Source organism: Hyperolius riggenbachi, chromosome 4, assembly GCF_040937935.1.
Source record: "Hyperolius riggenbachi isolate aHypRig1 chromosome 4, aHypRig1.pri, whole genome shotgun sequence".
NCBI lineage: Eukaryota > Metazoa > Chordata > Amphibia > Anura > Hyperoliidae > Hyperolius > Hyperolius riggenbachi.
In genome coordinates this window covers 162,762,635-162,776,661 of record NC_090649.1, presented here as the reverse complement: position 1 = coordinate 162,776,661, position 14,027 = coordinate 162,762,635, and the positions used below count along the sequence as shown (strand labels likewise).

Here is a 14,027-nt window from a genome sequence, read left to right as displayed (position 1 = left end):
CAGGAGCTAAGCATAGAGACTGCAGCATCTATAAGGTACACACACAGACAAGTAGTTGGCCACTATGGCCAAACAAAATCCAGAGACTCATCTCATCTCTACGGACATCTTCACCAATCTTAGCACCATCGAACAACCAGATATCAAATAACTACAAGTTCTGCCACGTAACGCCAAAGACCAGACACAACTCCTTTTAGTAATGCGCAAGCATTACGATTAACTGGCCTTTTAAAACCCAGAATTTGAGCTCGTTAGCAAATATGGTGGTATGCAGTCTACAAAACATGAAAACAAGAACATAAAGATGAGCATTACAAAAATCAGAAGTCATGCATTCAGAACAGAATGATCCACCACAAATTTTTTTTGTAAATAATTGAGAATAGTTCACTTTGTGATGGAAAAAGAACATTTAAGACAAAATAAACTGCATGAAAATAAGATGTCTCTTCGGATCCCAAGCACATCTTATTCATAAGCGGACAGCCTGCTACATGGTTTATATGACTGTTACATACCACTGACAGTTGACTCCATGTTGACCTCAGAGGTTTATATTCTACAATGATCCGATCTTTGGGCTCTTTAGATTCAGGATCCTCATCGGAGTCATTATCCAGAGCTTTCTCTTTGTAGTTCTGGTATAAAACCGCATTCTCTGAAAACATGATAGAACTCATTTTAGTAAAACGACTCAGGAGACTTATGAACTCATACCAATCACCCAATCAGTACAGGGAGGAAGATGGGAAAACCCGTTTGATCCCCACCATGTGTTTTACATATTTAAGCATATTAAAAGCAATGCAACCATCATGGAAACTATAGAGGGCCAATGTCAAGCTAAAAATAGCACAATAAGCATATGTTTGTCCATAGTGAAATATTCACAGGGGCTTTGCATTATAAATACACAGATGTATGGTATACCGAAGGAAATGGATAAAGGAAGAGGATTATGGTTAAAAATAGTTGCTGTTCCTTAACTCTAAGCATGCAATGAAACACAGTAGTAGTAGTACTGTTACTGGCCTAGAGACATGAGACGCTACTCTGACAACTGATCTAGAACAGGAAAAGGCAAGCACTGTAAACTTTACAAGCAAGAGCTATTGGAACATCCAAATATAGTTTACTTTCCCAGCTAAGCCTGTTCAGTTATATGCAGTCAACCAAACTTATCTAAATCTGTTTAACTAAACTTTCAAGTTAAAAAAATCCAACAAACCTGAATTGTGTTGACATGGATACACAGTGGCTGGATAGTACACTGGTTAAGGGATCTGCCTTTGACATGGGAGACCGAGGCTCGAATCCTGGCTAGGGTCAGTACCTATTCAGTAAGGAATGTTTGGGCAAGACTTCCTAACACTGCAGACAGGCCCCTTGAGCTCGTCCCAGTTGGCTGCTTGAGCGCTTTGAGTCCGACAGGAGAAAAGCGCTATACAAATGTTAGGATTATTATCGGATTACATTTGGCCTACAGTTGCAGAACACCTCAGTCACTTATGTAGATTAATAATCACCATAAACATGTAAATATTTCCAATGATTTAAAGAGACTCCGTAACAAAAATTGCATCCTGTTTTTTATCATCCTACAAGTTCCAAAAGCTATTCTAATGTGTTTTGGCTTACTGCAGCACTTTCTACTATAACAGTCTCTGTAATAAATCAATGTATCTTTCCCCTGTCAGACTTGTCGGCCTGTGTCTGGAAGGCTGCCAAGTTCTTCAGTGTTGTGGTTTTGTGATGAATCTCCCCCCTCCAGGCCCCTCTCTGCACACTGCCTGTGTGTTATTTAGATTATGGCAGATTCTCTCTTCTCTCTTATCTTTTACAAGCTGGATAAATCGTCCTCTGAGCTGGCTGGGCTTTCACATACTGAGGATTACAGACAAGGGCAAAGCTGTTTGCAAGAAGAAAAGAGCAGCCTGAAACTTCAGTGCATGAGAGCAGAAGGGGGAAAGAAACACACAATGATCTCTTGAGATACAAAAGGAATGGTGTATACAGCCTGCTTGTGTATGGATGTATTTTCTATGTGTGGACATGCTGTACATCAACCTACTTCCTGTTTTGGTGGCCATTTTGTTTGTTTATAAACAAACTTTTTAAAACAGTTTTTAACCACTTTTAATGCGGCGGGGAGCGGCGAAATTGTAACAGAGGGTAATAGGAGATGTCCCCTAACGCACTGGTATGTTTACTTTTGTGCGATTTTAACAATACAGATTCTCTTTAAAGGTAAAAGCACCCATTACTGCATCCCTTAAAGTTGTTAAGTGATCTGGCATGAATGATCACTTAATGACTATTTTGGGTGACTGTTATTAAGCTTTGTGCACAGGCCTTAGTTGTGCAGAAAGGAACTTGAACCTCTGAAAGCAATTCATGAAGGACCACTCACAAACTTCTATGTGAACATTCTTCAACATCAAGAGCTTAAAAAAGGTAACATGTACAAAGGATCCCCTACTTACAAATAGGTTACGTTCCAGAGGTTTGTTCGTCGCTTGAAGTTGTTGGTAAAGTCATGAGTCATGTGCTTTACATGGTAAAACGTGGATAAATTATTGGCTTTCAGACAACTCTGAGTTTAGACATTTAATCTAAACATTTTTGGGGGTTGTTTTTAAACATTTTAATTTTTTTTAAACGACCAATAAAAATTTAGTATATAATACTGTAAAATTGAATTTGTTTATTTTGTACATAAGTACAACTTTGTATCTCTCCAACATTGTAACATGAGTAGTTTGTAGGTAGAGGTCTGCCTGTAGTAGAATGTAGTTACTTAGGATACCCAGGCAGAGGCGCTACACCTGTATACACAAAGACATTGTTGCTCCTACCTGTATGTTTTGTGCCTAAGGAAGCGGGCTTAGGACCCGTGAAATGCGTTGCAAACTTTTTTTGGGGGGGATTGCTAATTAAATTTAAAGTTACTTATACCATACAAAGTGGTTGTGTTGATTGTTGGGTAAGTAAGCCCACCCTTACCACCCACATTTTATCTGATTTTAATTTGGTACTACTTTTAATCTGCTGGTGCCTCTGTATGCTTTAGCACAATTTGATCCACCTGGTGGATGAGTGTGGACACCCTTTTTCTTTCTAAGAAGAGCGACTTTTTAGCCTGAGCGGGGACAGGTCTAATCTCCTCGTCTGCGATAAAAGTGGTTGCCTAACCCGGCAACCCAGACTTGTGAGTATAACCTAATCCTTCCTACGACCTATGCCAATTGTATATCAGTAATACACTATTGGGGGCTCTCGATTGTCTCTTCCTTTTTTCATAACCCACTTCTACATTCATTATCCTGGTTTCAGCATCAGAAACACTTCCTGTAGTTATACATTGCTATATACTGGTATGTAGCTCCACCCTCCCACTGATGTCACATCTTAGGGATTTTAGCTATGCAGAATTCTCTTCCCAGAGCAATCTGGGAGACCAAGTGTTGTTCCTACAGACTTCAGAACACAAAGTAAATAAACATTCTGCAGAGCTGCTCCTGACAGCACTAAAGATGTTGTCACTGGTAATACATTTCAGAATGTGAAAAAGGGCGAGGAAATATTTTACAATGGACAAACACTAACTAGATCATTTACATAGTAATATTGTAAAAACAAAATAAGTGATTTTAATCATTATGTTATTTTTAGTACAGTTCTGTTTTAACTCTGAAACATTCTACTGATATACAGTACATAGGTAATGTAATTTTATTATGTGTATAGTACAGAGTACACAAGACATACACTGCCTATAAGCTGCATCAGAATACAGAACCTCTAGCATTTACAGATAATCAGTACTTCGGTAAAGGAAACAGCTCATCTTGTCAATCACAGGCAAACCCTTTGTAAGAAAGTTCTGTAGATTGCAGCAGCACTTTAGTCTGAGCAGTGATGTCACACAGGTTCATGTTGTACTTTACACTTTGGGCAGCTATCCAACACAAAGACACCATGCAGCCATGGCAGTGTTTGCATGTTAGTCAGTTGTGTCCTAGCAACCGACTTTGTGCGCTCTGAAATGCACCATAGTGGGAGCCACACAATGTTTAGGTTGGGGAATGTTTGTCTCCTCTGTATAGGAAAACAATGTTGTATACAGTAGGAAGCCACTGCTATGGAGACTGTTCTTTTCAGCTTCTGGTTATGAATGCTAACTAAATAAATACATAATTGTTTATTTTATTTCAATTTTTCTTTCCGATTTCACCTACGATGATTTCCTTTGATTATGTTTCACTGCCATTTAGGAACTGTTCTTATCTTTTCTTTCTTTTTGTTTCTCTTCCCTCTATCCAGAAAGTGTACTGCAGCATTTAATCCTAACGATATGTGGATCCATTGTTCCCAACAGGAGAGGAGACAGGGTTGTGCATGTGAACGCAACTACAAAAGTATGGGAAAAAGTAGTCACGTGACCACTTCTTAACCAATTGACTTTGGACTCTAAATTCACTGCCTGTCAGCTACTCCCACACCCTTGTCTGGGCGCTTGCTAGCACTTTTTGCATAGAGTCAAAGATATCTGTATAATGTACAAAAGCCAGACAGTTCTCGGCCAAGGCTCCAGTCAGGGCTACCTCTACCAAGACTCTAGTGTGTTCAGCTCCGATTCCTCCGGTGTGTCAGTGATGAGCAATCTGCCTGGTGAATGATCCTGGTCGAGTGCAGGCCGAGGGAACTGCTCCTCTACTCACTTCCATGCCGCTCCGTTGTGCACCGTGCCGTTGGCCCGCCTTCTCCCTCCTTAGCAACTGAATACGCCACTAGCCTGCAGGCTAGTGAAGTGTCTGTACAGATTAAGCTCCAAACTGTGGCCCAAGAGGTCGAGTCCTGATCCCTGCCAGGTGACAGCCCTCATTCTATTCTACAAGGCTTTAGATCTGTGCTGGAGATAGGTTTTAATGCTTTATTACATTCATCATAAAATCTATCCATGGATACCACAGAGATAAACGGCAGGGAAGGTACAGTTTTATTGTACTAAGTTGGTAATAAGTGGTTTGGAACAGCACTTAAGGCAGATGAATGTCGAAGCTGGCAAAGTATAGCAAGCTATTGTTTTGAATGTGTGTGAGATTGCTCAGTCTCTGCCAGGTGATTTCACAAGCACAGAGCAGCACAATGTACCAATAGAGACGCTGAAGAGAAACAGAAGGGTGGCCAGTGCCCCGCTCCCCATAGTAAACCTCGCTGTCCCAGAATACAGTGTGCAGCTAAACACAACTAAAGAAGGGAAGGAATGTCTGACATGATCTCACCGTACGCTGAGTGCATTACTTCACACCGCTGTGGAAATAGCATCTCAACTGTAAATGGTATTTTTTGCCACTATGAAATAAACATTTAAATAGAAAGAGTAAACAAACTCCAAAATAAACAAATACAAGTGCTTTAAAATTAGTTTAACCACTTCAGAACCAAAGCAATTTTCACATATTAGCACTACTCCCATTTATTCACCAATATCTTTATTACTACTAATCACACATAAATGATTTATATATATTTTTTTCAGGACAAATTAAGCTTTTAGAGTGTGATAATTGTGTTTAGTAATTACCTTACTTTCAATGCATTTTAAAGGGAAAAGAAGGGGAAAAATAGAAAGAAAAAAAAAACACTATTTCTCCATTTACATCCATTATAGCTTTACAATAAACAGTGGTAACTATTAATTAAACCCACAAATTGTATTTGCTTATCCATTCCTGATTATAACAATGTTTAGATTATGTTCCTAGCACAATGTGTTTTGCTTTCTCATTGTACACTATTGATGATTATGAGACCTTATTTGCAAAAATAATAGTAAAGTACTCCTATGGCATACATATATAAAAAGCCTAGTTCCTAAGGTAAAAATGTATGTTTCTTCTTTCATATTTGGCCACTTTGTTTTCACTTTACAAGTCTTTTATTTTGGTACAGAATATATGAAAATGTAATTGCCTTCGATTCAGTTTGTGACTAAAAAGAATACACAAGACATGGGCCTCAGCCCTGAAACTCTCTAAACTCTGTTCTACTTATCATGGTTAAAATGTTACCACATATGTCTCTTGTAGTTTTGCTAAAACTTTCCCAAGTTTGATTATAATTTTGAATATGACTTTATGTTAGATTGAGTTTGTCCATACCTATTTTGTATGTGACGTGTGTCCAAGCTTTAAGACCTACCAAAATGTATTCTACAACTCGTCACAGTTAAAATGATACCACATGTGCCTCATTTAGTAACAAACTGGTGGTGCACTCTCCACAAATACAAGGTCAGTTTATATACATGAGCGTGTTATATGAGAAATGACGGTGTGGCCTGACTTTTCATTACGATCTATACTTATCCTTTGGCTTCACTACTAGCAATCAGTCAGTGAAAGCAGAAGTCTCACACTGTGCGGTCATTCTACATCAGTGACCCGCTCTGTGGTGATGCCTGGGATAAGCATGGATTTTTAAGAGATGCCTGATCCCTGGATTGCAACAACAGCAGCTCACCTATTTCTGTAAATTCATTACAAGTCCATGGATAAGCAGTAGGATTCTATATATACTACCAAGTTCTTTCCTGCCGACATATTTGACTGTGGGGACTTATTTTTCACCTCAACTATAAGAAAGTAGGGCCAAGGCTGGGCAATTGCCCAGGGTCACAAGCTCTTTATGGGTTCTACAAGTCAGGGACTGTACAGGTCACATTTTTACTGTCAGTTCAGGATGAAAATATATGGGGGCCCCATTCATACTTGGAACTGCAAACTGTGATTTTCCATTGCTAGTTTTCATGATTTCTCCATGATTGCGGTTTGCGATTCCCATTCCAGTGAACCAGAATCACAACACAATCACCAGGAAAATGCTGCATGCAGCATGATTACGATCAATGGAAACCGCCAGGACTACTAAGTTGATCCATATTTGGTTATTTTTTATATTATATTTATGTTTCTATTAATTTTTATGGTGCTTTTACATGTCTATTTATTCTATTAATTTTTATGTTGCTCTTACATGTCTATTGATGCTTGTGTCTTAGGACCGGGTCATAACTTTTTGGTCCACTAGATGGCAGCTAAATACTTTTACACATCAATCCCTCTGTCAAATATACTAATTTTATTCCCACTGGATCGAATCATTATATTTATTTAAATCTTGAAAAAGACCTTTGCATATTCTTTTTTACTTAATTTATTCTTTTGCCCATTTACAGCATCCAAACACCAATGAATAGATAATGCCCCGGCCGGGATTTGGGCCCTGGTCTCCCGTGTCAAAGGCGGTGCCCTTGGCCAGTACTCTATTCAGCTAGTACACTATTCAGCTGCACATTTGGTAACCATGATACCTGTATCCGCCCCCCAACTACCCAATACACCGAACACAGGTGGCGAGAGCCCATTGGCTACTCACAAGCCCGCCCTAACCCCACCCACCCTTCCCAAAAACCCAATTCACTGAACACAGGTGGCGAGAGCCCATTGGCTGCTCGCACACTCACCCTAACCCCGCCCACCAAATACCTCCCATACATCTAATTGGCCCTTTTAGCAAGAACCTGTATATATAAGGAGCTGAGCGTCCTCACCACTTCACTGAGGCGCTACACCTGCTATTGCTGAAATTCTGGTGAGTTCTTTATGTTATTTTATTTGCACACTTTACCCTGTATTTCTGGCCCCCTGTTCTCTTCTCAATGCTCTATTACCCATTACTCTTGCTGACATATACCCTTTTCCATTACCAATACCACTCATTGCAAATCTGTGTAAAATAACACCCCATAGCCCATTACTATCACGAGCACCATAGCCTCTACCCCCTATTGTCTACTTGCACACCCAACTCTTTTATGCCATCTCCACGAAGCTATTTATTTCATATGGTATGCTTTATGATATGCAATATATTAATATGCAAATTTGCAGAATTTACTATAGCATAATGTACTGTCTCTTGTCTACAGTCTTGTCCCCATTTTTATTGCCTGATGAAGCGGGCTGGGCCTGCGAAACGCGTTGCACTGTTTTGGGGTACTAATTAATAAATGTGACTACTATTCAGACAGTCTTTCGTGTCTGCTTTATGGAGGTAAGTCCACCACTTCCTCCCAGCAAATTTTAAAGTTTTTATCCACTTTTATCCTGCTGGCGCCTCTGTTCTCCTACTGCTATACCGTGTCCACCCCTGGTGGAGGGGTGATCTACCCCCTTTCGCATCTACAGAGAGCGACTTCTTATCCCTGAGTGAGGACAGGTCTAATCTCCTCACCTGCCTATACAGTGGTTGCCTGTGTGGTAACCCATGTTTGTGAGTATAATTTTCTCACGATAACCTTTACTTCATTTATGCTTAACATACTACACTATATTGGGCTCTCGGTTTCTCTACTCTTTATGGATTTTTAAGAGATGCCTGATCCCTGGATTGCAACAACAGCAGCTCACCTATTTCTGTAAATTCATTACAAGTCCATGGATAAGCAGTAGGATTCTATATATACTACCAAGTTCTTTCCTGCCGACATATTTGACTGTGGGGACTTATTTTTCACCTCAACTATAAGAAAGTAGGGCCAAGGCTGGGCAATTGCCCAGGGTCACAAGCTCTTTATGGGTTCTACAAGTCAGGGACTGTACAGGTCACATTTTTACTGTCAGTTCAGGATGAAAATATATGGGGGCCCCATTCATACTTGGAACTGCAAACTGTGATTTTCCATTGCTAGTTTTCATGATTTCTCCATGATTGCGGTTTGCGATTCCCATTCCAGTGAACCAGAATCACAACACAATCACCAGGAAAATGCTGCATGCAGCATGATTACGATCAATGGAAACCGCCATTGTCCTACAACCTCTGTAGTGTGAGTGATCCCATAGGATTACTTGTGCAGCAGCGCTTTGCTGATCACCAGCGATCAGCAAAGTGCAATACGCAGGCTGAAAGCGCCGGCGTGAGAACAGGGCCTAAAACCTTCCCTGCTAAAAAAGATGGAGAGAGGGGAAATGGGACAGTCAATGAGATAGACCTGATAAGGAAAGATAATTCATAATGTAAACATATAAGCAGAGATATATGGGGCCTGATGCACAAAACAGCAGTAAAGTTGGCATGCGCAGGCAGCGCACAATAATTTTACTGCTACTAACGAGGGGGAAGCACTGACTGTTTACCTAATAGCTCCACGTGCGTTACCAAAGCAGGTTAATCGGCAGTGCTTCCCTGGCTTAATGCTGGGAATACACGGTTCGTTGTTGAGGTGATTAGATGGTTCGATAGATCATTTCTGACATGTCCGATCTCCCTTTGATCCTTTCGCCGCTCAATTTCTGATGGAATTGAATGGAAAAAGCTAAAAAAAAAAAATGAGCGGAAGATAAGAGAATCAACTGCAGAATCGAGCCGCAAAATTGATCAAGAGGAGAATTGAGCGCCAGAAACAAACCCCAGTTGTACCACATTATAAACTTCCATTATTCTCACATCCACAGACTACATCTCCCAGCATGCATTGCGGCCAATGCACATTCATTAATTCATCAGGAAGTTCACAATGTGGTACAGATGCAGTTGATCCATGGAGAAGAGGGCGGCTACCATGGCCAGAGGTGCAGCCCCCTTTAGGTAAGTAATTACGCTCACTCAAAATCCCCCCCCCCCCCCCCCCCCAAGCACACTACTTCATTAAGGTTTATTTTAAAAACAATTTATTCCATGTGCACAGTTCACTTAAAGCACAATTCTGTTTTCACAGTTATAAATGTAACCAGAGAGGAAAGACACTTACAATTTCTGATTATAAAAAGGAATACAATACAGCACTGCCCTGCCTTATCTTTATAGCTCTGTGATAAAGAAGCGAGCATGAGGCAATGATGTTGGCCACACACAAACATAATCCAACCTAGTTACAGTGTGACCAAACTGTGCTGCACATTATACCACCTATCTAGCTATCCCTATGCAGGCCTTCTATATTAGTGCAGGCCTGTATATATACCATAGGGGACACACTTGTCTTTCAGTTTTCTGCATGCGTTTTTCTGCACGCCATGTGTTTGTATGCAGAAAAACGTGCACTTTTTTTCATAGCAGTTAATGTAACTGATAGAAAAAAAAAGGAGAAAATGAGCAGAAGTTCTCAGTTTCAGGGTAGGAACTATTCATCAGAATCGCATATGAGTTTTTCATAGCACATAGTGGAAAACGCATACGCGATTCTGCCTAGTGTGTTCCTACCCTAAATCCATTTTTTTCTGTGCAGAAAAAGGCCACGAAAACAGGCAAGTGTGGCCCCTGCAAGGAGAAAACCACCTCCTGTTTTGGATTAGCTTATCAAGTCTATGTCCACAAGAATTCAGACATTTACACACTTTGGAATAATATCTCATCCTGCAGTAAATACATTTCAAAAAGGATCTCTAATTTAAAAAAAACAAAATATATCTTCCCCCAACCTCCAATATGGCAAAAACATGGGGACCAATACATAAGGTCATTTAGGCTCAGTCCACAGATTCACTGCCCTGCGTTTTGACAGAATGGACACAATACTTAAAACAGACAAATCATATTGCAATTTGCAAAGACTTTCTATGGGCTGGCCCACATGTTACATAGTTATTTGGGTTGAAAAAAAGACATACATCCTTTTGAGTTCAACCAGAAAATAAAGTATAAAACTAGCCTGCACCCTCAGATATCTCGGTTGTATAACATGTATTTGTTTGATTTTGCATTGCGTTTCTGGTCAATACCAAACAGTATGATTTTTTCATTTATATTTTTTTAAAGTGGACTCTTATGCAATTAATCCAATGAGCAGCATGCACCTACTCCAAAGTAACAGTAAACCCTGCAATGGACAACAGCGCACCCCTGTACCAGTGCAGTGTATCTGCACAATACTCATGTGGTACTGCTGTGCCATAGAGTAAACAGATCCTCAAAGAGGTACTGTAGTAACATATAGCAGAATGTAGAATGCAGTAAATAATTCAAGATACCCACTTTTACTTTAATTTTACTGGTTACAGCATGAGAAACACTTCCTATATCTATATATTGCTGCATATTGGTATGTAGCCTCGCCCTCTCAGTAATGCTTAGCCTAAGCTGTTTAACTATGATGAAACTCTCTCCCCCAGAGCATTCTGGGAGACCACCCATTACTTTCACTGGCTTTGGAATGTACAGAAACAAACATTCCCCAGTGACGCACCTGACATGACTAAATACTACTGTTGACTACTGTTATAAATTTTAGAATATAAATTAGGGTGAGGAAAGGTTTTACAATGGGCAAACAATGACTAAATCATTTATTTATAAATGACATTGTCGGGGGTGTAGCTCCAACTGCCAGGCCCTGAAGCCGTTTAGAAACTGGCCTGGGAGTCTGAGCTGAAGGAGATGTAAAAAGAGAACCGAGAGCCCAATATAGTGTAGTAAGTATTGACAATTGGGTAAATAAAACGAGTATAATATATACTCACAAACCAGGGTTACCTCCAAGTAACGACTGTACAGGCAGGTGAGGAGATTAGCCTGTCCTCACTCAGGATTAAGAAGTCACTCTCTGTAGACAGGAGAAAGAAAGGGGTATCCCCCTCCACCAGGGGTGGATATCAATTAGCACAAAGGCGCTTATCGTGACCTTGAGACTGTACTGTGTGTACTCCTATTTTTTTATTGCCTGAGGAAGCGGGAATATACCTGCGTTGCAAAAAAAAACCCTGGAGTGTACCAATAAATTTAATTGTTTTGAATACACAACTTTTGTGTCTGCTTGCGGGGGGTAAGTCCACCACTGCCTCCTAAGCAATTTTAAAAGTTTTAAGAATTGATTTTATCCTGTTGGCGCCTCTGTTCTTCATTACGTTATTATATATGAGCTGAAGGAGAGGTGGTTGCAGCTACCATGTGTCTGTGACACGGCAGTCTAAAAAAAGATAGATGACATTTTATTGATAGAACCTTTGGGAAACCCATAGCAAACAGAAGCTATCCAAAAGAATAAGAGCTGTTTGTGTATGTTTGTAAGACTTTGTCATCAGTAGGTAAATCTAAACAAAGGATAGCATAGTGATTACGGCAGTCATTAAACCTCACTCATCACATAACTATGCAAGAGGATATAAGCATCCGATGAAACAATATAGTAGTATCATAGCAAGCAAGCATAAAGCGGATGCTGAGATGCTATCACGTAGCGACGTGTAAAAGGATGCAGCATACTGCTAATGACTGCAGCAAGGTGCATCATCTCAAGCCTCTGGACGTCATTCAGGAGAATCAAACAAAGCCTGATTCTGTATGCAGAATAAATGATACATACAGTATATCCCAGAACTTTTTGCTGGCGAGCTGGATAGTGTAGGGTTTTGATGTAGGTTTGAGCCCTGAATCAGGGTTCAAAACCCTGTTCTAGCCAGTACATAAAAAAAAAAAAAAAAGGGCAAGGCTTTCCAATAATGATCCAGATCATCCTTAGGGCTCTTTTCCACTAGCAATCGCAAAATAAAATCACAAACGCAAGTGATTGCGATTTTTCATTACATTTTGCTATGTGATTGCAATGTTGCATTTTACATTTAGCACTGAAGCACAATTGCAGGTAAAATCGCTCCAAAAAAGTGATTACGATTTACAGAAAATCGAATCACTATAGTGGAAAATACTTTTTATGATACCTATGTTGAGAGGGAGGGAACATAAACCCTACGAAAAAAAAAAATGAGTTTTACTTACCTGGGGCTTTTACCAGCCCCCGCAGCCATCCTGTACCCTCAACGTCACTCCTGGATCCTCTGGTCCCCCGCCGCCAGCTAGTTTTCGTTTTTACCGACTCGGAGGGCTGCCACTAGTATCATTACACGGGTTACCGCGGTAACAGGACGCTATAGCAGGTGTCAATGCGTACAAAGATACGTGTTGACACCTGCTATACCATCCTGTTACAGCAGTAACGCATGTAATGATACGTGTGGCGGCCCTCCGACTCCGAGTCAGCAAAAACGAAACTAGCTGGTGGCAGGGGACCAGTGGATCCAGGAGTGACGTCGAGGGCACAGGATGGCTGCAGGGGGCTGGAAAAAGCCCCAGGTAAGTGAAACTAATTTTTTTCGTAGGATTTAGGTTCCCTTATTGAAGCAACCCTAGTGATTAAAAAAAAAAAAAAAAAAAAAAAAAAAAAAAAATCGCTAATGATTTGCAAATCACGCCGTAGGGCCCTAAGTGGCTACAACTCTGAATTGCTTTTAATCCGCCAGTAGTGTCTTGTCTAATTGTACAGTATATAAACTGCCATAGTATACGGTATCTCTAATAAGAACAATGTGCCAAACGTATCATACATTTTAGAGAGATACCAACTGCTGAGGTTAGTGATAGAAAGTAAAGTGAGTTCCTGAGTTTTCTGAAATCTCAGTAAAGTAAATTATATTTCACCTATACTTCAAATATATTAGACATTATTAACACACTATTACTGTAGATTTTTTTTTTTACGCATTTGCTTTTCACATTGGTACTGGACCTTTATTAATGGTAATCTGAATACTAGGGTATTCATTCTGATATCTTATTTGAAAACATTCTTTGTGTACTTTAAAAATTGTTTGAAGGAATCCATATGGAAATGTGTGAATATAAAGCAGAAGAGCCAAGCTTAATGTAAAGGATATATATATTTTTTATATTTACTTAGCAGACCATCTGATCTACTGTTGGAACTGCTGATCATTGTAATCAAGTGCAATTTTTACTGAAGGTATCTTCTGATGACATATTTTATTACCTATGCTAAAAATACGCATATTTGTTATAGTTCCCAAGTAAAACTGCTTTTGAAGTACCTCCATACAGTGAAAATGATTCTGCTTGTATCTCTATGGCCTAATTTACACAGTTTTGGGGACAATAAACCAGGGCCTTTTACCTTCCCTGCAGACCCACCTTTGGACCCATAAATGTATGTAGTTAGGGGTGACCGG

At 40.0% G+C, this 14,027-nt stretch overlaps 1 protein-coding gene across 1 annotated transcript in view; it reads right to left on the bottom strand.

Moving 5' to 3' along the window:
* ARHGEF26 (Rho guanine nucleotide exchange factor 26) overlaps positions 1–14,027 on the bottom strand; it is a 189,653-nt gene that overhangs the window by 159,856 nt on the left and 15,770 nt on the right. Inside the window, exon 4 of the mRNA XM_068280907.1 lies at positions 522–661. Coding sequence (XP_068137008.1) covers positions 522–661 — 140 coding nt within the window. The remainder of the gene's footprint in view (positions 1–521; positions 662–14,027) is intronic.